General features: G+C 48.1%; 1 protein-coding gene across 3 annotated transcripts in view; it reads left to right on the top strand.

Annotated features, from left to right (window-relative positions):
• The window catches only part of LOC119460887 (suppressor of lurcher protein 1), a 485,454-nt gene that overhangs the window by 401,833 nt on the left and 59,112 nt on the right, over nt 1-24,509 (top strand). The window contains exons 11-12 of one of the 3 annotated variants that reach the window (XM_037722002.2): nt 9,821-10,014; nt 12,656-12,694. The exons of 1 other annotated variant lie outside the window; for it this stretch is intronic. In XM_037722002.2, coding sequence (XP_037577930.1) covers nt 9,821-10,014; nt 12,656-12,694 — 233 coding nt within the window. The remainder of the gene's footprint in view (nt 1-9,820; nt 10,015-12,655; nt 12,695-24,509) is intronic. One more of the 3 variants, XM_049655115.1, reaches the window with a different exon arrangement.

Genomic DNA, 24,509 nt, shown 5'->3' with positions numbered 1-24,509 from the left:
GAGGACATGTCCCGCCTGTTCAAGCGTGCTGATCCCACCATGAGTGAAGATAAGAAGCTTCGCCATCTCATGCGTGGGGTAAAGCAAGAACTCTTCGCAGTTCTCGTCCGCAACCCACCGCGCACCGTCGCAGAGTTCAGAGCCGAAGCAACGACCATCGAAAAGACGCTGGAACAGCGGGCTCGGCAATACAACCGGGAGGCAAGCTGTGCACCTGCCCATGTCTTCTCTGGAGGCGTGCCGAATGACCTTGAAGCCCTGCGGGAGCTCATCCGGTCAGTGATCAGAGAAGAGCTCAACAAGTTGAAGACACCTCAGACACCAACTGCACTATCTATCGTCGACGTTGTCAGGGACGAACTGAGGCAGGCCATACGGAGTCCAGAGCGTGAGCCACAGCCGATGCGGCGCACCCCAACGTACGCCGAAGTACTCAGGCAACCTGCGGTACACAGTAGTGGAGCAGTTGCCACGACCATTCCCTACCCGCCGACAGTACGCAGTGCACCTCGTCTGCTGGAACCACCGGCTGCCTATCCGCCTCCAGCACGTAGTGCACCTCGTTTTGTGGAACAAAGGCCCCGGAAAAGTGACGTCTGGCGTGACCAGGAGCGCAGGCCTCTATGTTTTCACTGCGGAGAAGCGGGTCACCTGTATAGGTTCTGCCCGTACCGTCAAGCTGGATTAAGAGGTTTTCCCTTAAGTGCACCATGCCCGCGAAACGGTGAACGGCCAGTAGAGATCGAAGAATACTTGTCCACGCGCCAAAGCCCCGTTACTCCTCGCCAACATGAATCACGGTCACCGTCGCCCATGCGCTACCGATCGCCTAGCCCACGCGCGTCTCCAAGATTGTCGAGGCGTCGTTCACCAAGCCCACACCAGGAAAACTGAAGCAAGCGACCTGTGGAGGTGAGGCCGCTGATAACCAGAGTTTCGAAGATCCTCCAACACGGTTCCAGTACGATGACGAGATAATTCCAGTAAACAGGTGCAGGAACGAAACGATTACATCAGATTTGCGGTTGATAATAGACGGATGCGAGCTGAATGCCTTAGTCGACACCGGCGCTGATTATTCGGTAATAAGCTTCAACATGGCGAAGAACCTGAAAAAAGTTGTGACGCAGTGGACTGGACCGCAGATACGTACGGCAGGCGGTCATCTTATCACGCCCCTTGGCAGATGCACCGCAAGACTTACGATAAAAGGCTTCACTTATGTTTCTGACTTTATTGTACTCCCAGAATGTTCACGGGAACTTATATTGGGAATGGATTTTCTACAAGCTAACGGCGCCATAATTAACCTACGTCGGTCCAGTGTGTCTTTCTCGACAAAACAAGCTATACCTGTGGAAGAATCGGAGGAGCGACGTCTTGCTGCACTCCGCGTCGTTGATGATGATGTAACTGTGCCGCCACGCTGCAGTATAATGGTTCTTGTGGAGAATGAGATATTTTGCGACCGCGAAGGCATAGCGGATGGAAACATAGAGCTCTTTTTGAACAAAGGTATTTGCGTGGCTCGGGGTCTTGTGCACTTAAGCAATGGCCGTGCAAATGTCGCTCTTACGAATTTCGGAAATGAATTCCAACACATCGCACAAGGAACAGCTATTGCCTTTTTCCACGAGTTCTGTGTAGCGACTGAATTATGCAGCCTAACGACAACGTCAACTGCTCTGCCAGGAACCTGCAGTGTCGACAGATCAATTACCGTCAACCCAAGACTCCCAGAAGCCGAAAGGAAACAGATACATGACCTGATAAAGGATTTTTCTGACTGCTTCTCTACTTCATCGAAGGTACGGCGCACGTCTGTTGCAAAGCACAGAATCATAACAGAGGACGCCACAAGGCCAGTATGCCAGCACCCGTATCGAGTTTCACCCAAAGAAAGAGAGATCATCAAGAAGCAAGTAGAGGAGATGCTTTCAGATGACGTTATTCAGCCTTCCAGCAGTCCATGGGCGTCTCCCGTAGTGCTCGTTAAGAAAAAAGATAACACACTTCGATTCTGCGTTGACTACCGTAAATTGAACAGCGTAACTAAGCGGGATGTATACCCCCTGCCGCGCATCGACGATACTTTAGATCGGCTCAGATGTGCAAAGTTTTTTTCCTCCCTGGATCTCAAGAGTGGTTATTGGCAAATAGAGGTGGATGAGCGGGACCGTGAAAAGACAGCATTCGTAACCCCTGACGGCCTCTACGAATTTAAAGCGCTCCCATTCGGCCTCTGTTCGGCGCCTGCAACGTTCCAGCGAATGATGGACACTGTGCTCGCTGGATTGAAATGGCAGTCGTGCTTAGTGTATTTGGATGATGTGGTTGTATTTTCCGCAACATTTGACCAACATCTAGAGCGACTGCGACTAGTATTAGAAGCTATTCGCGCCGCAGACTTGACAATTAAGCCGGAAAAATGTCAATTCGGCTTCAATGAACTTCGGTTTCTCGGACACGTCATCAGTGCTGAAGGCGTTCGGCCAGATCCGGAAAAGACAGCAGCCGTTGCGAGGTTCCCGACACCCACAGACAAAAAGTCAGTGCGACGTTTTTTGGGTTTATGCGCCTACTACAGAAGATTTGTGGAAAACTTCTCAAAGATTGCGGAGCCCCTTACAATACTAACAAGAGAAGATGTACATTTCATGTGGAAAAGCGAACAGCAAGACGCCTTTGACGAGCTAAGGAAACGCCTGCAAGCTTCTCCAATCCTTGCCCATTTTGATGAGACAGCCGACACTGAAGTTCACACCGATGCGAGTAACGTCGGCCTCGGTGCCATACTAGTGCAGTGGAAGAACGGCCAAGAGAAAGTAATTGCTTATGCCAGCCGTAAGCTCTCGAAAGCAGAGGCAAACTACTCGGCAACCGAGAAAGAGTGTCTAGCAGTCATTTGGGCAATATGTAAATTTCGACCCTACCTCTATGGTAGACCATTCAGAGCAGTCAGTGATCACCATTCGCTTTGCTGGCTGGCGAATCTCAAGGATCCATCCGGACGACTAGCAAGATGGAGCCTTAGGCTGCAAGAGTACGATATTACTGTCGTATACCGATCTGGGAGGAAACACAGCGATGCCGACTGCTTGTCACGCGCACCAGTCGAGACAACGGTGTCAGAAGAAGATGATTTCCCGTTCCTTGGCATTGTTCACGCGTCACAAATCGCTCAGCAACAACGAGATGACCCGGAATTGCTACCACTTATACAGCGCCTGGAGGGACTCGACGTTCAACTCCCGCGTATTTTCTCTAGAGGACTATCCTCGTTCTGTCTGCGAGGAAGTGTCCTCTACAAGAGAAACTTCGAGAACAGCGAGACAAAGTTTTTACTTGTCGTACCCACAGCTATGCGAGAAGAAATTTTGCGTGCATGTCACGATGAACCCTCATCTGGACACATGGGCGTGAGCCGTACATTCGCCAGGATTCGTCTGAAGTACTACTGGCCTAAGTTATTAGCATCCGTGCAGCACTATGTCAAGACTTGCCGCGAGTGTCAAAGGCGCAAAGGCTCCGTCCGTAAAACCAGCAGGCCTCCTCCAGCCAATAGAGCCACCAAAAGCCCCATTCCAACAAGTCGGTATGGACCTGCTTGGACCCTTCCCAACATCATCTTTAGGCAAAAAGTGGATAGTTGTGGCCACGGACTATCTGACTCGTTACGCAGAAACTGATTCCCTGTACAGTGCAACGGCTGTCGAAGTTGCAAAATTCTTTGTTAACAATATCGTGCTCAGGCATGGCGCTCCCACAGTTGTTATTACCGATCGTGGAACAGCCTTTACTGCGGACCTAATGAAATGCTTGTTGCAAATGACACATACTGATCACAGGAGAACTACGGCGTACCACCCTCAGACAAACGGTTTAACTGAACGTCTCAACAGAACACTGGCTGACATGCTTTCGATGTATGTCGATGTGGAACATAGGCTGTGGGACGAAATTTTGCCGTACATCACCTTCGCATATAATACGGCCGCTCAAGAAACAACACGAGTTGCCCCATTTGAACTTGTTTTCGGCCGAGCAGTAACCACAACTCTAGATGCTATGTTGCCGTTAGACGAAGAAAACAATAACTCATCTGACCTAGATGATTTCTTGCAAAGAGCCGAGGAGGCACGACAGATGGCAAGGTACCGAATACGCCGCCAACAACGCATAGACTCCTGCCGGTACAACCAGCGACGTAGTGATGCGCATTATCAGCCCGGTGACAAGGTGTGGATATGGACCCCAGTGCGACGCCGTGGACTGTCGGAAAAGCTTCTCTGTCGTTACTTCGGCCCTTACGAAATACTTCGTCGTATAAGCGACGTCACTTACGAAGTGAAATCCGCTGGACACGAGAGCTCAAGACGGCGCAACCCCACGGAAGTTGTACATATCGTCCGCATGAAACCCTACTACGAGAGATGATGAAAAAAAAAAGTGAGAGCTCACAGGAACCACTACTTTCTCTCACGCATCGGGCCGATGCGTTAAGGAGGGGGATAATGCCGCGACAACTTGGCCACATTCAAGTAGCGCGCCCATCGTATTGGACACTGTGCACGCCGTGCCGTGGTGTTGTTCAGCAGCAACAAGCAGCGTTCTTCGTGGCACGAGCACCCGATTGGACCGGGCTCGCATGCGCCACGCGCACGAGGCAGGACTCGAGGAGAAAGAAGAAGACGGTGGAACGCCAGTTTTAGAACGCGACTGCCGGGCATTCTTCACGACCGCAGTGACTTTTAGTCGTGGGCACAGGTTCGCCCTTATTAAATATTGTTGTTTTTTCTTAACCTGTGTTCGTCAACATCGTTACAATATATATACGTAACTTTGATATTTATTGTTTGCTAACCTAGAAGGAGTAGTCGGCATCATTCTGGATGCCACAAGCTTTTGGACACACACACACACACACACAATTATCTCTTGCTTGTCTTAGATCTACCGCTGCCTTGCTTGTCGATGTCAGCAGCGGAAAAGAGGATGTGCTCCTTACGAGAGACTTGTTCTCTAAGTGTCTAAAAACGCTGAACAAGTAAATGTTTCCCTCTATATCGTTTTGTTTTTCAAGAGGCAGGAGTGGGTCACGGCCAAATAGTAAATAGAACGGATAATAACCAGTAATATCGTGACGCGACGAATTGTATGCAAACCTCACGAAGGGTAAGGTACAGTCCCAATCCCGGTGATCATCAGCCACGTACATAGAGAGCATGTCCGTGAGTGTACGGTTGAGACGCTCGGTAAGTCCGTTTGTATGTGGGTGGTAAGTCGTCGTCAACTTGTGGGACGTTGAGCAAGAGCGAAGAAGGTCGTCGACAACCGTAGAAAGAAAACAGCGGCTTCTATCAGTGAGTAGCTGACGTGGGGTACCATGATGTAGGGTCACTTCATGGAGGATAAAATCAGCCACATCAGTTGCGCAGCTCGTAGGGAGGGCCCGCGTTATGGCATAACGCGTGGTATAGTCCATCGCAAGGGCCGCCACCCACTTGTTGGCCGAGGATGAAGTTGGAAATAGGCCAAGGAGGTCCAGGCCGACGAGGGAAAATGGCTCACTGGGGATATCTATAGGCTGAAGGTGCCCAGCGGGAGACAATGGAGGCTTCTTGCGGATCAACATGACCCAACACGGGTGGATTGATAAGGCGACTGATAAACGTTGAAAATGCTGCAGCCTGGTCGGGTCCCCAAGAAAAAGTGGTGTCCCTTTTGAGGAGGTCTGTGAGATGACGAGCGATTTCGACAAAGTTCTGTATAAATCGCCGAAAATAGGAACGAAGCCCTAGGAAACTTTGGACATCGGTAGAAGAACGCGGACGTGGAAACTCACCAATGGCACGAAGTTTGTCAGGATCAGGCTGGACGCCAGCAGCGTCAACCAAATGACCAAGTACTCGTATTTGGCGGTGGCCGAAATGGCATTTTGCAGAATTGAGTTGTAGGCCAGCTCGTCGAAAAACATCAAAGATAGCTGAGAGTCTGTGGAGGTGGCTCTCAAACGTCGGTCAAAAAACAATGACGTCATCAAGGTAGCAGAGGCATGTGGTCCATTTTAATCCGCGCAGAAGAGAGTCCATCATGCGCTCGACGGTAGCATTTCGAAGGTAGATTTGTATCTTCTGCTCTTGCGTTATTTTTATTCCCTGTGTCAGAGCTTGTTTATTTAAATGTATCATACTATGCAACAACCGCTTACCTGACCATTGAATGTCAACATTCTACGTCGACAATTCATATGTAAAAATTAAAGACCCCTTCTGTAATACACCGCCAGGGCCGGTACCCGGAGGTGGCAGACTTGAGGTGGCAGACTTGAGGTGGCAGACTTGAGGTGGCAGACTGCACCTACCTTGTCTAGTGCGCGTGACTTATGTAATCCTGTATGCGTGACTTTGTCTCTCTTCTCACTCCTCGACCCTCCCCCCCCCCCCCGGTGTAGGGTAGCAAACTCCCGGCCTTTCCTCTCTCTCTAAAGGTATTACAAATCATGATGATAATGATGACTACGATAATCTTTGCTTCTCTTTCTCTGTCCACCTAGATCCGTTCACTTAGGTGTCCACTTTGACCTTTTCAGCGAGATATCCTCACCCTTACACTCTCCTACCCCCCCCCCCCCCCCCCCCCGCTTGAGCCGCTGAAGAAAAGTCCACCGTGGCATTATCCGCAAAAAAAATGCATAAGAGACGTTACAAAAGTGAAATAAATACAAAAAAATTCGTTGGCACATATTGACAAAACTTGGCGCTCGATCACGCCGATCGCTATCATGAGGGACGCACCCCGAAACGCCTGCCAGTGAGGAAATGCTCTTGCGTAAGAGAAGCTTCGTAAAGATCCGTTTCGTAAGTATGTTAGGCAACGCGGTCTACAGCATCACTTACCACTGGGTAATCTAAACGAACTACAGAACAAGCACTCGCGGAAAGCGTACTATCCCCATCTCAAACATTCCTTCGCTCCTTTCGACGATAAGTGCTAATCAGGGATTCCGACTGGTACACAGACATCTGCAAACTTTGCCTTGCGTGTACGCATCAGAAATCAACTCTCACAGACTAATTTAGCGAGCAATACAGAGCCATCTGCGAAAATTGATTTTTTAGTGCCGTCATTGAAGGAATTGCCTAAACTCCTATTTTACGCCTTTGTACTCGAATCTTACTTCCGTTTAGAGGAACAATGAAGAGAAACACTAAATCAGCTCATACTGATGAGGTACACATACCTTCAAAACTGTATATTCGTTAATATTACGGCAATAGGTAGATTATTAGGAGATAAAGTGAAGGTAACAGTTCCATTTTTGAAAATCGCGCGCTGGTATGTTGTGTGTGACGTCATGGATTTCGAAGTATTTTCTCGTATTTTGGCCGTTGTGACTCCGCAAAAGATTTTTGAAACTTTCCAAGCTCAGTCTGTGGCCATTTCAGAACACTATTCGGCATGCATAGACCTTCTTTCACGATGTAGTCCATCCTCAAGGGTGAAACGTTAACTATAGGCCCGAGCACACGCCCCTGGATTCATGACGTCACTGCGAGTTGGTGCGGGAACTTCAAGGCGCCGCCTTACCTCGTTCGCGTCTTTTCTGACTTACTGTGTCTCTTCCCATGGCAAGAGTAGCTTTTTTGCAATTGTAGAAGGGTTGTAGCACCACTGTAATAATATTTTTCTCTTTAGTGTTCATTTAAAATTACATTTTTATCAATGTGTATATCGTGCACATCGCCGTAAGTGATAAACAGTGGTAAAACAAGAGATGTCTTATAGGCTGGAGCCAAGAGAGAGAGAAAGCAAGGAGAGGACAGGCAGGGAGGTCAACCAGACGATCGTCCGGTTTGCTACCCTACACTGGGGGTAAGGGAAAAGGGGAATAGAAAGAAGACAAGAGGGAGAGAGGGAGTACTGAGTGCACGTATGATGAACTGGTGCACTTCAAGTAGTGTACTAGTAGTGCACGAATCCTTTTTCTTTTTTTTTTTTTTTTTGGGGGGGGGGGGGGGGGGCAGTAACGGATGTGGCCATGGTCTGAGTACCTTTGACTCCGAGAACAGTCTAGAGTCCAGTCGGTTTAAGGTTGTCTGGAGAGAGAGGCGTTGTACGGCGTAGCGGTGTTTTCCTCGCCGTGGAACCAACGTTTTCACAAGGTTAGGTTAGGTTAGGTTAGGTTAGGTTAGGTTAGGTTAGGTTAGGTTAGGTTAGGTCTTCGTCAGGGCGACGACAAGCTCCATTGTTAGAGTGATGGTTCCACCAGCTTGAAACGTCCCTCATTCAAACACTGTTGATCATTTCGTTTGGATCTTCCTGTAAACATGTGTCTTGTTTGTACGTCACGGGAAGATACATTTGCTTGGCTCATTGCACGTTCTGTCAATGCATGATGGCGCATAATAATTAAATGGCTTGGTTTGTCAAAGAGGCCTTCATGTGTTCCCTTCGTCAACATTGGGTGATGAAGCCACGTTATAAGGGTTCGATATGGGTGCGTTTAGAACTTTAGGATGAAACTCTGGGTAAAATGGTGTACTTCAAGTGAAAAAAACTGTTCAATACGAGCATTTATTACACGATGAAACAGGCACAATCAAACGCTGTGTCTACGTATCTTTGTTTTGTCTCGTGACATCCTGGTCTTCGTGTCTGTTCTGGATTTTTTTCTCCGTTGTAGTTATACCCCGGTCACGAGGGGCATTTTCGATCGCGATCAAGCCCTATCGGGATCGCGTTTCCCGGTCGAGATTGGTTCTCTTCCGATTCTTGCCTAAATGAGCCAATCGCGATGGAGGAATGTGATCCCGATGAGGCTCCATCACGATGGAAATTGCCTGTGCGACACCGGTAGTAAAGAGACGCTAAATAAGAATGCTAAGTTAGGCTGTATTGGTATAACACCGTGCCGGACTAGCAAAAATGTCACTCTTACCGTGAGAAGAGGCTCAGTAACCCAGAAAAGATTCAAAGAGGAAATACGGGCTTCGCCGCCGCCGTGAAGTTAATGCTCCGACTCACAGTAATGTCATAGATTTCAGCACTCTACTATCATCTAGTTCATTCTAGTGGTGCAATAGACTCGATCTGGCAAGTTGCTGGAAATTTTTCGGCGCCAAGGTGGTGCAAATATGAAAAAAAAAATGCATTGAAATTGATGACGTCATCATGACGTACAAGCATCGAGTCTTCTGTGCAAAATTTAAAGACGCTTGGCGTTCATCTTCTCCACCACAGTAGTCAACGTATACCGCCGCCAAATTGTCGCGCCCGGTCGGATACCCTGCTCGTGAGGAAGGGAAATTAAAAGTGAAATAATGAAGAAGGAGAGTCAGTGTGCGCACATCCTACGGATGAATGTTCACTCACGTGTAGTCACAAGCGCTCGTATACTCCAGTTGTCTTCCAGAAGCGCGCGCTTTGGTGGTCTTGTGCATAAATGTTCTTGGGTCAAGGTCCTAGGATCCTTACTTCCTAGAATGGTCTGTCATCTTATCGGCTGAGGATACCACACAGAAAATATCGTTGAGACTTCCGAGGTTGCCGAATCTGCGTCACATCCACAAGAGTGGCATGCGACGCTGTTGGCCGTTCTGATGAGGAATGAAGGCGAATAGAGTTTTTGAAGTAGTATACCGTTCTCATCCGACGTAGGGTTGTCGTTTAAGTCCTGTTCAAAAAGCTGCCATCGGCCTGCAAGTGTCCGCACAAACAGTCTATGTTTCTTAGCTGCAAACAAGTTGTGAGTGGTGGCCGTTCTGCCTTCTAATGTTGAGGATGTCCTGACCTTCAATGCTCGTCTTCTCTACCACAGGTGCGAGAACGTGGACTCCGTGATCGGCTTCATCACCATCAAGGGACAGCGCGAGCGGCTGGACAACTTCTGCGGCTCGCAGCTGCCCAACCAGATCATGTCCAATGAGCACCGCATGACTGTCATCTTCCAGAGCTTCGGCAGCAGGCCGCCCAGCGTCAAGGGATTCCGGGCCATCTACCAGTTTGTCACCAGTGAGTGTGGTTTTTTTTTTTTTTTGCACTGTACACGCGCGGGGTTGCGAAGTGTTCCTGCACGCGTATCGAAGTAGCCGTTGCTACAAATATGGTCGTTGAGCGTACTTGGCACCTTGTTTTTATTGGGTAGTTTCTGAGGGAGAGGAAGGCATGCTGTTGCAGCTAAAGCGGGCCCTTCAGTTGCTAACCTTTCAATAAAATAAAGTGCGGGGTTGAACGTGCAGAAGCTGTGCCCTGGACTATGTGGGACGCCGTAGAGGAGGGCATCGGTTTAATTTTGACCATACGGTGATCTTTAAACCCAAAACACGGCACACGAATACATTTGCATTGCGCCTCCATGGGAATCAATGTTTATTTATTAACGTTGATTGTTATGTGGCCACCATGGCCGGGAACCGACCCACGCCCTCGTGTTCAGCATAGCACAACGCACTGCTGCAGGTAACCTCTTTGTTGAACTACAGATATGATGCATAGAAAATTATGGTAAGGGCGCCGAAAGAAAAGAGAGCAAGAGAGATATGCGGTTGTAGAGAAGCCACGAAATGGTGGGAACGAAGAAAAAAGTTGGAAGGCTATTCACTTCTTGTTGACGTCAATGAAAGGCAATGTCTTGTTGAGCGAGTTGGCGTTGAGAATATGGTGTATGAAAATAGAATTTATTCTGAGGCCAACAGGGGCACATCAACCGACACCGTCTGCGTCTTCGACCAGGGGGGCAAGCCCCTCAAAGACAGCGTGTCAAAACGCTATCTGTCACGAGAGAAGATTGCGAGAACGCTCTCCTGACCACCAGTACTGATACCACTGGTACTACCACCGGTAGCAACGCTACCGCACGGTGGTACCACCGGTCTCGATCCCACCAGGAGAACCGGTACCAGATCCATCTTCGGAATCGGCGCACATTTTAAAGAGAAACTTTATCTGGCTAGGCGAAATCGCCTGCCCACAAAAAACTATCGTCATCAGCATTGGCTCGAGCGTCGTCGTCTTCTTCCACAGCTGGCTGCGTTGCCGCTCATCATTCCAGCGTGGAATTTCACTTCTCTTCTGCCGTCGTAATGGGGAGGCCGCGTTTGCAGGGGTATGAGCCATTGCTTAACGGGGTATGAGCAATTTATTGTCTTACGTAACGGACATATTTAATTTTGAAGCAATTTAATTTCGAAGAATCGCAAGCTTCAATGGCGGGCGAATGCTGCTAACCACGCCACCGAGCAAACTCGAGACATCGAACGCAAGCAACAACGGCGGACTGAGGGCATACCGTCAGTGACGTCGTTCTCTCCTTCGCAGCCGAGCGTGTGTATAACCTCATAATTGAGAAATACTTTAATGGGCCGTCGTTATTAACCCAGTGATAAACACCGGTGCCCCACGTTTCAGCTTCGCTGGTTAACCATCTGTACAGAGTGGAAGGGTCGACAAATTTTTTATATTGCTCTATATCCGGGATCGGCTCATGAAAGAGGCTAGAAACAGACGCGATACGAAAAAGTGAACGTAACTCACCATGAAAGACATTGTCTATAAAGAACGTGTTTTGAACAAAAAGTATGTAAGAAAAAGCAATGGACTATCCGAGGTAAGCAGCCTTCAAAGAATGCGCAGTAGATATTAAAGATTCGGGCACATACTAAAGTTCACATAGTCAACCTTACGCGGCGGGCATAGTAGGACAGTACGACTACTGTACTACAGTGAGCAATATGAAAGGGAACACAGGAGAATGCATCAGCTAGCCTCAAACCCAACTTTGAGTGATACGCGGTGGCCACCGTCGGAAACAATGTGGAGAGGCAGGGGCTGCTACGTTAATCGGACGCACTTCCGCACCACCTACATTTCCAGAATACAAGCATCTCCTCCGCCGCTGGCTGCGATGACGCCTTTACATACTAGAAAGACCGGAAATGCCTTCGAGTGTGGCGATAAAGATATCGCTGCTGTGACAATGACCACTGCCGATGACGCGGTGAATGAGAGCGTAACCGGAAATGAGACCGGGTTGACCAAACGCCTCCGAGATAGCAGGCCTGTGCACTCTACTTCGTGATGTCATGCTACTTGCACCAAATTTCCCATTGGCAAACCCGGTGTGCCGAAAGCGGTGACGTCAAAATCACTGCGGCTTACTCGAGAGTGTCCCCGTTAGATTCTATGGCAGTCGGGCAAGGTAGCATGACGTCACGGATCGAAGTGCACTGGCCTTGCGCTATCTTGAAGGCGTCGGTTAGTCCTGTCAGCTGGCCAATGGATACTACCCGCACTGTAAAGAGACGGCGTGGTGGTGTGCCACCAGTGGATTTAACAGCAGGTCTTTTTCCACTTTGTTTTCGACAGCGACAGCCGCGTATCGGCCTTGACGGGGCTTAGGTCAGAGACAATCTGGCACGCACTGCCGTGTTCGCGTTCATATTGAGCATGATAATGGTTGATGCAGGAAGTGAGTTGGCGTAGGCCGCGTTCATTTGACGCTGGGAATGCATGCCTATACCCATTATCATCAACCTGAATTTCGCAGCGAATGGTCAATTGTTGAGCTGTCGTTCGCTTATTTTTATAAAATACCTACAACTTCTTTTTTGCTTTTTTTTCTGATTGCTGCTCTTTGCGACGTCTTTTCTTCTAGATTTTGGCATTCCTTCCGGTCGTCAGGACCCACAGGGCGGTAAGTGCCAGTTTCATCACTTTTTCTTTTACAATTTTTTAATTCTACGTTGACATCAACCCACGGACAAAGTAGGTCTTCGCTTGCTGCGAAAGGACATACATTTTTATAGAAAAAAACAAAAAAAAGCCACGCACAAATTCGCCAGTTGATCAGAACGTTTGAAGTGTAAGCGAACTCGCATTTTTCGACGAAAATGTGACTCTTTTTTGCCTTCCTTGACTTAATCGTGCAGTTCGAAAGTGAAACACAGTTCGACACTCGGCTAAATTTTTCACTTACACTCTTTTTTCTGATTCGGATGAAGTATTACAACGGTCCGTTCAGCAGCGACCTTTCGTTTGGTGACGCACCACATGACAACAAATCTTTCTGTGGGAACCAGGTGGTACCTGCTTACCTCTTCTTTCTAAGGCGCCCCGTTTTAACAAACATCACTATCAGAAGTGACAGGCATCTGACTACGTAAAGCACCCTTTGTCCCCTTACGTTATCTTGATAATAAACTTAGTGTAAGTACGATAGCAAGAAAGCTTCGGCGTAGAAAAGCGAAAGGCAAGACGACAAAGGGACACAAGAGCTGTTTCCAACTGAGTTTATTTGACACATGGGCAATGTGTGTCCGCAATTAAGAAACAAAATGTACGCGCCGACGTCAACTTAAACCGAGCACTAGCAGCATTCTAGCCAAAAAAAAAAGCAGAGCGTAAATTAACTCCATTTCGTTGAAGCGTATTGACGGTCTGCTGACGCAAGTTTTACTCCACACTTTTTTTTAAATACCTTTTCCACCCAGTTTTCTTCTGCACTGAACTCTTCCTGCACTCATTGTTTAAGAACTCGTCCAACCTGTTATATGGTATTCCAAACGAGCGAAGAGCGCAATATAGGCAAGAGACAGGCGCGTAGCCAGGGGGGGCGGGGGGGGGGGGGGCTGATGGGGCTTCAGCCCCCCCCCCCCCCCCCGAAATTTTTTCGTGCTGGCATGCACCGCCGACCAAAACTACCACCGACGCCGGCAATCATTCTGGATTTTGTCTACAATGTCCTTTTCACGCTCGAAAAGACATTTCGGCACGAACATTGCGAACTCGGGCTGGATTTCGTGACAACGCCCTTGCACCTGGAGTCCCATCCGAGCACAAACTTTCAACGGCTTTTCGATAGCGAGCGCGCGCGTTGCGGCATCTCGCAGCGGCCGCGGAATATACGGAGCGCATGGATTTCAATTACGAAACTTTATGGGTATAAAGTTCTCATAAACTTTTGACGCGAAAGGTGCGCTGACATTTCCAAAGGCATGCTTTAAAAGATTTTCAATTCTAGAACTTTATGGGGTTAATGTTCTTATAAACTTGGGCCAACATGCGCGCACTGGAACGCTCGTGTCCAAGCCGTTCCATAAATGGAAGCGCGCGCTCGCAATCTCCCACACACACGAAAATACTAAATATCACCGTGACTGTCAGCTAGCAGCTGATAATTTTCTCCAAACATTTTCAGGAAGCGTGCCCAATGTGATTGATCAGCTGGACCAGGGCAGGCAAAGTAAAATATGAGAAAACAGAAGAAAGTGAACGGCCTATTATTGAGGATTTTTTTTTTTTTTTTGCGGGCGACAAGGTCTGGCTCTCCGTGGCCACAGGGACAGGGGCCCTATGGATTTAAGCAATGCCCCTGCTGAAAATACAGGCATTTCAGAGTGCTTCTTCGCATGCGAGCTGATTGTGGAGATACATATCTGAAGAACCATTTGGAAAGTTGCCCCAGTATTGCCTCGTATTTAAGCCCAGACGCACAAAACCAAATTATAGAAATTTGTGGTGACATTATCAAAGAAAGCTTAGATTCAAAAGCAGGCTGCTTCTCCATACTTCCTGACGAAACGACGGACATCGCTGGAATCGAACAGCCTACTGTTCCTGCAAGGTACCTAAACAAGTATGCCAACGACATCAAGGGAGTGTTTTAGGTTTTAGCACCGGAATAGATGCCCATCTCTCACTGCGACAGCAGGTTCTATGTAAATGTGTAAATACTGCTGCAGCTTCTAGTCACCCTTCCAGTGACCACTGCCAGCGCAGAGAGAATATTTTTTAACAAGAGTTTACTAAAAAACTACTTGCGCTCTACAATGTCTGTGGAACGCATGGTTAGGCTGGCGCTTCTATACACCCACAGAGACGTCGGCATCAACGTGACCGTTTAGCTCAACTTTCCCGCCGAGAGAAGTTTGTCCTTTAGATAGCGAAGCAGCAAAAATCAATGCAAGTAAAAAGCACTGTTCCTTCAGGTCCATAAGTTCTTAATTAACTTTTAAAACCGCAGAAATTTTCGCCGTTTATTCTAGCAGTTAGCATCATGATCACAATTATCACGCGAATACAAAAATTACGAGGATACCAATAACCAATTTTGACCGACCTTGCTCATTGAAAGCCCGGCCCACGCGGCGTTCGCCAAAAACACTCGGATATTGGGTAGTTCAACTTACCGCATCATCTGTGGCCTTCGTTTGTCCTTTTCTTTCCTTTTCAGCTACCTGCTTTTATTTCTTTTTTGAAACGAAGGAATACCCTCCTTTAATTTTGGGTGCAGAATAATTGTTGGCGTTGTGCACGCAGTTAAATTACACATTTTCGTACTGATTTATGCATTATTCCTCTATTATTCTACCCACATGGCACTGTCGCGACCGCTGCATGGCCCAAGTACATATCACGATTTCTGCGATCATAGTTATGTTTTTGCCAGGATCATCTGTCTTTTTGTGCTCAAAGTTTACTATCTGTGACTGAGCAACATGTTTATTTGTCGTATTTGACGCATTATATACACTGACGTTTGCTTAAATACGTAGATTTATTGGAGACTCATACGTATTTTTAAATATCTTTCTGCGAGGTTTTGTGTATACAAGCAGTGAACTTTGTTTCCAGCGACTCTTTTTTTGCCCTTTAGCGAGTTGTATCTTCGCATTTGTATATTCCATTCTATCTTCGCATTTCTAATATATACTTTGCAGAACTCCCACTTTTTATTTGTACTCACTGCTGCGAGTATTATCTCGGTGTAATTACAATACACGACGAATTACAGCTGCTCCTGCGCAATCGATTGCAACGAGGGATAGCGTCATTGAGGTTTCTTCCTGGCCGTTGCATATGTAGAAAAATGTAAACAAGGTTCTTGAATGACAAAGATTCATCAAAATATTTGTCCTCAACTTATTCATTTCATGGCCTTTACGTTTTTCATATAAGCTGCATGCACTGCTTGGCTGGTTTCGAACTGATATTGACCCTTTTCGCGGCGATCCCGTGGGCGCTGCCATATTTGATCACATGGTGACGCGTCCATTGCTTGCCTCAACTGCCTCCGTTGCCTCCTTGTTTACAATGGAAGTGTATGACGCCGGCGCGGCTTAGAAAACCTCTGTTTTCGGAGATATCGTAGACGGTGACTAGGTGGACGACACAAAGCTTTGATCACAGCTTGAGAGAACATGCAAAAGCTCTTTCGGAGCTGATTGAGCTATGTCCAAACGGCGCAGGCAGTTTATATGGTGCTTCTTCTAAAAGCGGGGCTAAATATGCATTCCAAGCTTTGCGATTATGAATTCAGTCAGGATTAGTGTGTTTTGCTCTTTGTTCTTTATTCGGCAAATATTTTGAAGCAGTGGCTTGTCAGTTTCTGACTCAGTGAAGTTCCTCGGTGCGGCCACTATCTGATTATTTTCTGCCTAATCGCTCGCGGGTGTGCTCAGTTCCGAATCCGATAGATTTGTTCTTGCTGCGCACAAGGCTTGAAACGTAGCTATTTTGTACATTGTAATACCTTGTAGAAATATATATTACAGCTAGTAACTTGCTTACTCTTGTGGACCGTCACGAAACATTCAGCTTCGACCATTGGTGCGCCATAGGTGTAGTCCGTCATTTATTGTGTGTATACAGTGCGCATATATTCAAGTGTGCGTCCATTCACTTATTCTTGATACGTCGGCGATAGAGTGGGCGTAAGTTTTCCTGCCATTTGGACAGATGTGTATAGATAACGTGCGCGAAACTTACTATGACAGGAAGCGGCGCTACTCCCTTTGTCATTGTTTAACGAGTGGTACTCACTGTTGCCGACGTTCTGGGGATGAAGCCCTTTCTTTAAAGTTTAGCGATACAAGGCTGGTGGATGAGCAAATTTCTGTATCCTCGAGGAAAGCCGTACATCACGAAGTGCCGGTAACACGTTCGGACAGTTGCAGCAGCGGTCCGCGAACTTCGCCACACAGATTCATTCTATTCCTTAACATAACAGTCACTATTTTTGCAGCCAACTACTGCACGCGTCTTCAATCCACATTATTCAATCTAGCATAATTGGAGCACAGTGTGTTAGCGAAAACTCAGTTGCATTTCCTACAGCTGATCGCACAGAAGCAAGGTAGAATCGGTAATGGTTTCGTATTCGTGCGCGGTCGCTGAGGAGAGGTATGGCGCGCCGCCGTGAGCGCCATCTCGTTTCTCTAAAACAAACTGCTCCGCGAACAGGGTCAATAGTTCTAAAGTTCATGAGATGTTTTCTTTACTTATTAATTAGACAAAAAAACACGGAAGCATTGATATCAGTTATTTCTGCCACAATTTTTGGGGCATACGAATATATTCTGTTATGAAAACATACATATTTTAATGGACAGTGCATAGCGTTCAATAATTCGTTTGCAGCATCTAATATACAATGAAATTGGCAATGCAGTTATTATTCATGCATTTGATCCCTCGACAAATTCTATAAGGAGGAGGCCGCGCTGCAACCTGAGCCCCCCCCCCCCCCCCGAACAAAATTTCTGGCTACGCCACTGGCAAGAGATAAACTGGATAGCTACACCAGAGACTCTGCTTTATTTAATTTATATCCTATGCAGTCTAATTTACGCTGACTGACTGCAGAAAGCGCGCGCAGTACGTCGGCAAAGCTTTATCAATATCGCTGCATGGTTCTTAATTTGTTTGTTTTCCTTACTTGAGCCGAGCTTATCTACATGCATTACTTCTTTTTTTCTGGCTTTTTACGTGCCAAAACCAGTTCTGATTATGAGGCACGCCGTTGTGGAGGGCTCCGAATTAATTTTGACCACCTGGAGTTCTTTAACGTGCACTACAACGCAAGCACACGGGCGTTTTTGCATTTCGCCTCCATCGAAATGCGGCCGCCGCGGCCGGGATTCGATCCCGCGACCTCGTGCTCAGCAGTGCATTACGACGCTTACTTGATCATATTGAGTTTCTAGATTTCCAGTGCACGTATTACCTACCACGAAATATCGGGTTACAGGGCACCTATAAAAATAAAGAAAAGCTGTGGTAGGGAAAGCGATATTATTGCAGTGACCTACCATCCACTACTTAACTGTTGCTGCAAATCGTCGGCAGCATCATGCAGTTTTTATTGTGTTATTTTTTTCTACGACGATAACGCCCATATAATGTAAGTACATTTCTAAAGTGTTGTTTGACTAGACGTCAAAAGTTGTCATTAGCAGCATTCTCACCGACATCTATGTCTCCGGTATACGTGTATAGAGAATTAAAGCTTTCTAATAGGTTATTTTAGCATAGAGCATTGCGTTTCTGCTGTTACCGCTGCCATTACCGACACTGTTCTACCGCGCATGCGCAGTAAACCCCGCATATGCGCCGTTGACGCTAGGCGGTATCGATAACGGTGGAACAGTAATAAGCTCCATAATGTGAACACAAAGGTATAATCATATATTATACATAAAAACTGAAAGAAGTTTCTGGACCACGTGACCACTGAAGAAATATGTATTCTTCTTGTCTTGGCGCCTTCATACGATAAACAGGGCTGGGAGAAAATCGTTAGTTTAAACGCAGACAAACCGCGTAAAACGTTTGAACTTCCTCTGTTTCTCAAAATGCGAAAGCTGCGAGCTAAGCGTCAAGCACAGCCAGTGCTTAAAGCGCCGCTCGAGGATTCAGTCCTTTCCTTTAAATACGCCTCTCGGTCGTACGGCGTAAGTTCAAATGGCGGTGCTTGCCAACAAACCTCTCACTCTCTCTGAACGCTTCCAAAAGAGTATCTTCATGCGAGAGAAGTGGGTGAGCAGCTTCCCCGCTGATCCCGCTTCAAATACCGCGTTCATCGCGAGGCGTAAGACCGGATAAAACGAACTTCGCGAAGTGCAAATTCCCCTTCCTGCGTACTTGTCCTTCGCTGCTTATTGCCGTGCGAGGCTTTATCGGAAGTCCACTTCAGCGTGGAGATCCCGGCAGTTTCCCCCTATTCGAGTCACCAGCAGACTTAATTCTAGCGCATTCTTAGACAGCCTTCGGAAGACAAGACGGGGTCGCTAAGGAAGTAAGGGCCGTTTAATCGCACGTCGACACGTCCGCGCGCATCTCCATCCCTCGCGCTTTCTTTTTTTTACTTCTTATTCTTCTTCAATTTGGCAGAGTGACCCGGAAGCATCGCAGAAAGAACGTCAATCACGCACGTTTCGGGCGATTACCATAAGCGAAGAGAAGGCACGAAACGAAGGAAACAAAAGGAAATGTCACCGCGTTTTTTTTTCGTCTGCGCAGCAAACGATAAAGTAACGCGTGGAGAAGCGAGCAACTGGAACGAGAACGAAATGAAGAGGATATAATTCGTGACAGGCAGCGAGAAAGAAAGGGTGGGGGTGTAAGCAGGGTGTAAGCAGAGGGTGGCTTGTGAGAGGACGAGACGGCCACTGGTTATAAGCGTCGCGTGGAATAGCCGCGGCGCCTGCGGCGGCGAATGTATGGCGCCGTATAGCCAGAACTGGCAGCAGCTCGCAACTTTCTCGCGGAGAAGCAGAAAGATGCGCCGCCCTCCGCGAACGAACGTCGTCCCCTCCCAAAGCCATGGCGCCGTGTTTGTGTGTTGTGGTGGCTTTGTTCTTGGCCCGTCGTTTCCATCTCGCCTTGTTGCTCAGCGGCTCGGCGTCGTCGTCGTGTACGCAATGAAATCTGGGGGCTCGCTTGCCTCGTCCCGCGTGTTGTGGGATCTCTCACAACAACTTTTTTTTTCTCTCTCTCCTCAAGTGGTGTTTTCTCCCGGCGTCGAGACGAGTTCAACGCGATGCGCGAAGTAGAACAAGGAACAAGAAAAGGACGTTTCGCTCGCGATGGCATTTTTAGCTGCGGCTTCCAGACAAGCGCTCGTTCCTCCGGGCAGCGAATGACTCGGCGCGGCAATAATTTCTGGGCCGGCAACTGCGTCTGCGCGGTTTCGAGAACCGGTAAATATGGTCGCGGCGCCCTAGACGAAGAAATAGTGTTCCGAGATAAAAGCAGCTGCGCAAGAACTGCGTAAAAGGAAAGCTGCGAAAATGAGGCCGCCTGGCGGCGAGATGTGCTTCGCTTGCTTCGCCTAACTTGGCAGCCTGATAGCGTGAGACGCCTGAAATGCAGACCCACTGCGCTGTTACTCGTTCGGCGAACGCTGTATAGGAACCACTTTAGGCGATGTTTCTTTTCCTGTCGCCCAGGCCTGCTTATCACTTTCCATTTAACGCTTCCTCTAAATGTTGACTGCGGGCAATATCTTCTGTGTATACACGGCCAATTGGATACGTCGCCCGGATTTGATTGTAGCGTGCGGGCTAAACGATGACGTCAGAGCATGCCGGCCGTGCGCACTTAATGTACCGACGATGTGGTGCGTATGAACGGTCCGCCTTCTGGACGCATCCGGGTAACGACTGAGCTTGCAGAGTGGTGTAGTTGAGCATCTCCAAAACTGCAGTCTGAGCAAATTGTGAGCGTTCGTGGCCTTTTCGCGTTGCATCGTTTCATTTACTTACTTCTTTTTCCCCTTTTTTTTCCCCCTTCTTCGAAACCTCTTAGCTCTGCACTTACTCGAATCTTTCGGCGCGCTCGAAAAGCTGTTGCCTCTATTGACAACGAGTAGCTGCTTCTCTCGGTATACCGAAAGAAAAAAGGAAGAATCCGCTCGGCACGCGATCGCCCTAAAAGGACCCTTATAAGCGTTTCGCGGCGGGCCTTCGTCCCTCTCCGTCCTTCCTTGCTCTTCTTCACTCCGGTCCCATGCATCTACTTCCTCGCGAACGCGGACCGATGGCTTAGAAAGCCAGCCTCACTTTGGGACCGAGGCCTCTTCGCCGCTATTCCTTGAAAAAGGAGGAATCCCTCGAGAGGCCAGAGATTTAGCGCCGCCCGGTGGCAGCCACGAGCTGCCGAGCGCGAAGTTTGTTCCTCGCGTGGAGTGCTCCAGTCACGGGGGGGGGGGAAACTCCCCGCGGCACACGGTTCGCGTCGGTGCGGGGAGGACACCTTGCATGCATTTTCCCCTTCCTCCCTTCTTGTTGTTTGTGTGTGCCTCCTCCTCCTCTGATCCTCTCCCTCGGTCCTACCACCGCTTCCCTCGGGTGGCCTGAGGGACCCCTGATACGTCTGAGGCTGTCACTAAAGAGCGTATATATGCAGCGGCTCGGAAGGGGGCACGCCGAACCGGTGGCAGTAACGAAGCAAAATAGAAAACCCGTCTTCCTTATTCGCGAGTGAGCTTCGCCGCCTTGCACATTCGGCCAAGTGTTGGCGACACCGGTCACCGACCAAATGAAGACGAAGTATATAAGCTGCGCGTGCTAAAACCTGTCGGTTGAACGCGGTGTCATCGCGGGAGCCACGCCTAGCCCGTTTTCCATCTCGTAAAACGTGCGAACCGTGCGCATAAAGCACTAAAATACAAATTGGCCACGCCACCGCCACGAGCTTGACAAACTGCCTTGCTGGAAAGCTAGCTCTGAGGCTACGAAAATGGCCGGTAGTTCCAAGTTTGCCGATGTATACGGCTGCGCTGTAAATTCGTTGCTATTGCAAAGCGCTCTTTCACCTAAACACATACTGTATCATCTTGCCAGGGCGTTCAGCGTAAAGCTATCATACCGTATCCCAGCGGTATAGCCGAGCTTAGCCGCAGCGAGACTTCAAGAGAAGGCCAGCGCTCTCTGGCTACGACATAGGCCAAAGTTTCCGTTGATAACTGTGTTTTCGGGGAAAAAATAACTAAATACTCTTCGCATGAAACTGCAACTGAAAATACTTGTGAGAGCAAGTTCTCTTGCTCGCACGGCCGCAGCTTCAGGTGCAGCTGGGCGGATTTGTAATAGCAAGGCTAATATACTACACGTTTTGGTGAAACCGCTGTATTTGCCGTGGCAGGGTATTGTGGCACCATCTAGCATGGTCTCAGTGAATGGCCACTGTTGCTTCCTAGATTTCCATGCGCATCTTTTTTTTTTTGTCATTTTTCGCCTTTTTGTTTAGTGTTACTTATTTTTTGCGGTATGAGACAAATGACGCAAGAGAGGCTTCAGACAAGTTAACACGAACTAATCCGACCATTAAAGTAAAACTAGCTGTAGTAAAGCCAGCTGAGAGAAAGAGAACTTTATTGAGAATCAGCAGTTTAGTCGGCTGAGCCTAGGCCTCCCACGATGGGACGTCGTGGTCTTGCTTCTTCGCCGCTTCGTAGGCCTGCTGGGTAGCCTAGAGTTGGTCGTCGAGATGGGAGTTGCGCAGCCAGCTGAATGCACTTTTTTTAAGTTAGCCAACAGGTCCAATATCCACAAGGTCAGGCAGGTTTTGACGATATACCTCAGCAGGCCTTGGTGGTAGGGCCCATGTGGCCAAGAATCGTAGTCTGTTGGTCTCGTGGAATGAAGGGCCACTGTTTGCAGGCAGCACCACCGAATGTGTTTAAACAGCGCACATTTCAGATCTACATACCAGGCGCAAGGAACTTCACAAATCGGTGCATGCAAAGATGCGCATACCGTTTTACTTGCAACTTCCCGTCGCAAGTAAAAGGTGACCATGCTAGCTTATCACATTCAAATGTATGAGATGTAGGCGTTTCCCCATGAGTCCACGGCTCAAAAAGCGCGGAAGCATATCTCACCTTGGGGATCTGGTGGCGAGGCACAAATTACTGGTATTTGCAAGTGCTGTGGTTTAAATGGTGCTATTCAGCTGCTGATCGTTTGATATCCTGTAACTTATCGTAGTCCGTATATACATGTTCCTGCGTAAAGCGAAATGCCATATTTCCACCGCGCCAAGTCAGGTAGCGTGACGCTCATGGTGTTTTCATTCTTTCTTTTTCTATAGTACATATGTGTATGTAGACCTGTACGTATATCCGTGCTCGTATGTACAGAGGGACCACACTGTTAAAGGGAACACTTGAGTGCAGATCATGTCCAGATTTTTCTTTCTCGCAACAGAGTACAATCGCCCAAATTTACAGAAGGTAACTTGTGGTTCGTAGCTCTCACTCCTTTCGACACACCTATGCAGTGCACTGACTTTGCTTTCGCAGCCACTTGAAGCTAGGATGCCAGCAAAGTGAGTGCCACTCATTTGAGTGTTCCATGCAGCAGGGGTCCGCACCGTACGTATGTATGCACATACGTGTACACGGCGTATATATCTGTTACAATCATAACCGTTCGTTTAATGGGATTGCTTTCCATTTCTGTCATACATGCTGGCAGCCGCCCTCTCCAGTTGCTCACCATGGCAGCTTCCACACGGCGGCTTCTTCCCTGTCACGAATGAATATAAGCTGTATTTGATCTCATTATCGACGAGGTCACTTTCCCCGTAAACGCCGCGTCTGAAGACGCCGTTAAAGTTGTGATGCGATGGCATGCGAAGTCATGTCCCTTTATTTTTGTGTACACATTGCCGAAGCACAAGCATTTACAAAACTATGCCTACGCCTAATCTCGCGAAGGAAGTCGCAATAGAACTTATATATTGCTCCTCTCTGCCTTTATATGTCTCTCCCATTACCTATAATTGCCTTCCCTCATCTCTTTCTCTCTCTCTCACTGTCATTTGTGCTGCCTGCTGTTACTTCCTTTTTTTTCACAACTTTTCCTAAATGTAGCCCTCGCGTTCGGTTATGGTATTATGCAGCGCTACAAACGTCGTATCTCGCGGTTGTTCAAACGCCCATTTCGGCGACCTCCTCCGAGTTGACTCGAAAATTGCAATAAAGAGAGCGTTCGCTTCACACGCATTTTCCATTCCAACTTTCGAACTGTTTGTTTGGGTCCTTTTTTTTTTTGGAAGCGGTGTCCAATTACCAAAGTGAATAACAAACCATCGTGTAAACAGTCGGCTGAACCGTACCGCACCGGATTGTTCAAAATATATATGCACACGGCTTACACAAGTGCTCAGAATTCGCACTGGACCTACGCGCAGTGTTTGGTTATCGGGTTATCGAATCGTAAACAAGCAAAACCCGAAACAGCGAACGAAAACAAGAAGAAAAAAGAAAGAAAGCATTTTTTTTTCTCTCGCATTCTCGCATGTGGGAATCCGAGCAGCCGTACACAGATGTCTCGAAAGCAGAAACAAACAGGTCGGCGCAGTGCGTGAGGGTCCAGGGCGATGTCGTGCGCCTCTCCTATACGGTAGAACGCCCGGAATAGGCAGGCTCCGGGGAGAAGCGTGCTCTCAGGAGCAAGTAATGCGACGCAGAAAGAGACAACAAAAGATGGTCGCGAATATATTGATCAAGCGGGACCCATTGTGATCTGAGAGTTCGAGGGGACCCGTGGGAAGGGGATCGCCTTGTTCCAAGCCGGGGCGGGAACTCTCGTTGCTGCTTATCGTGGCAATGGAAGCGTGTTTGTTTTCCGTTCTTTGCTTAACGAACATTGAGATCAAAAGCATGGAATGCGCTGATTCTTCGTCTTTTATGGTGCCTGCTGGCGTAGGCATAAACAGAGGGG

The sequence above is a fragment of the Dermacentor silvarum genome, chromosome 8 (genome assembly GCF_013339745.2).
Source record: "Dermacentor silvarum isolate Dsil-2018 chromosome 8, BIME_Dsil_1.4, whole genome shotgun sequence".
Lineage (NCBI taxonomy): Eukaryota > Metazoa > Arthropoda > Arachnida > Ixodida > Ixodidae > Dermacentor > Dermacentor silvarum.
Note: the sequence above shows the minus strand (reverse complement) of the source record. Positions and strands in the feature narration are given on the sequence as shown.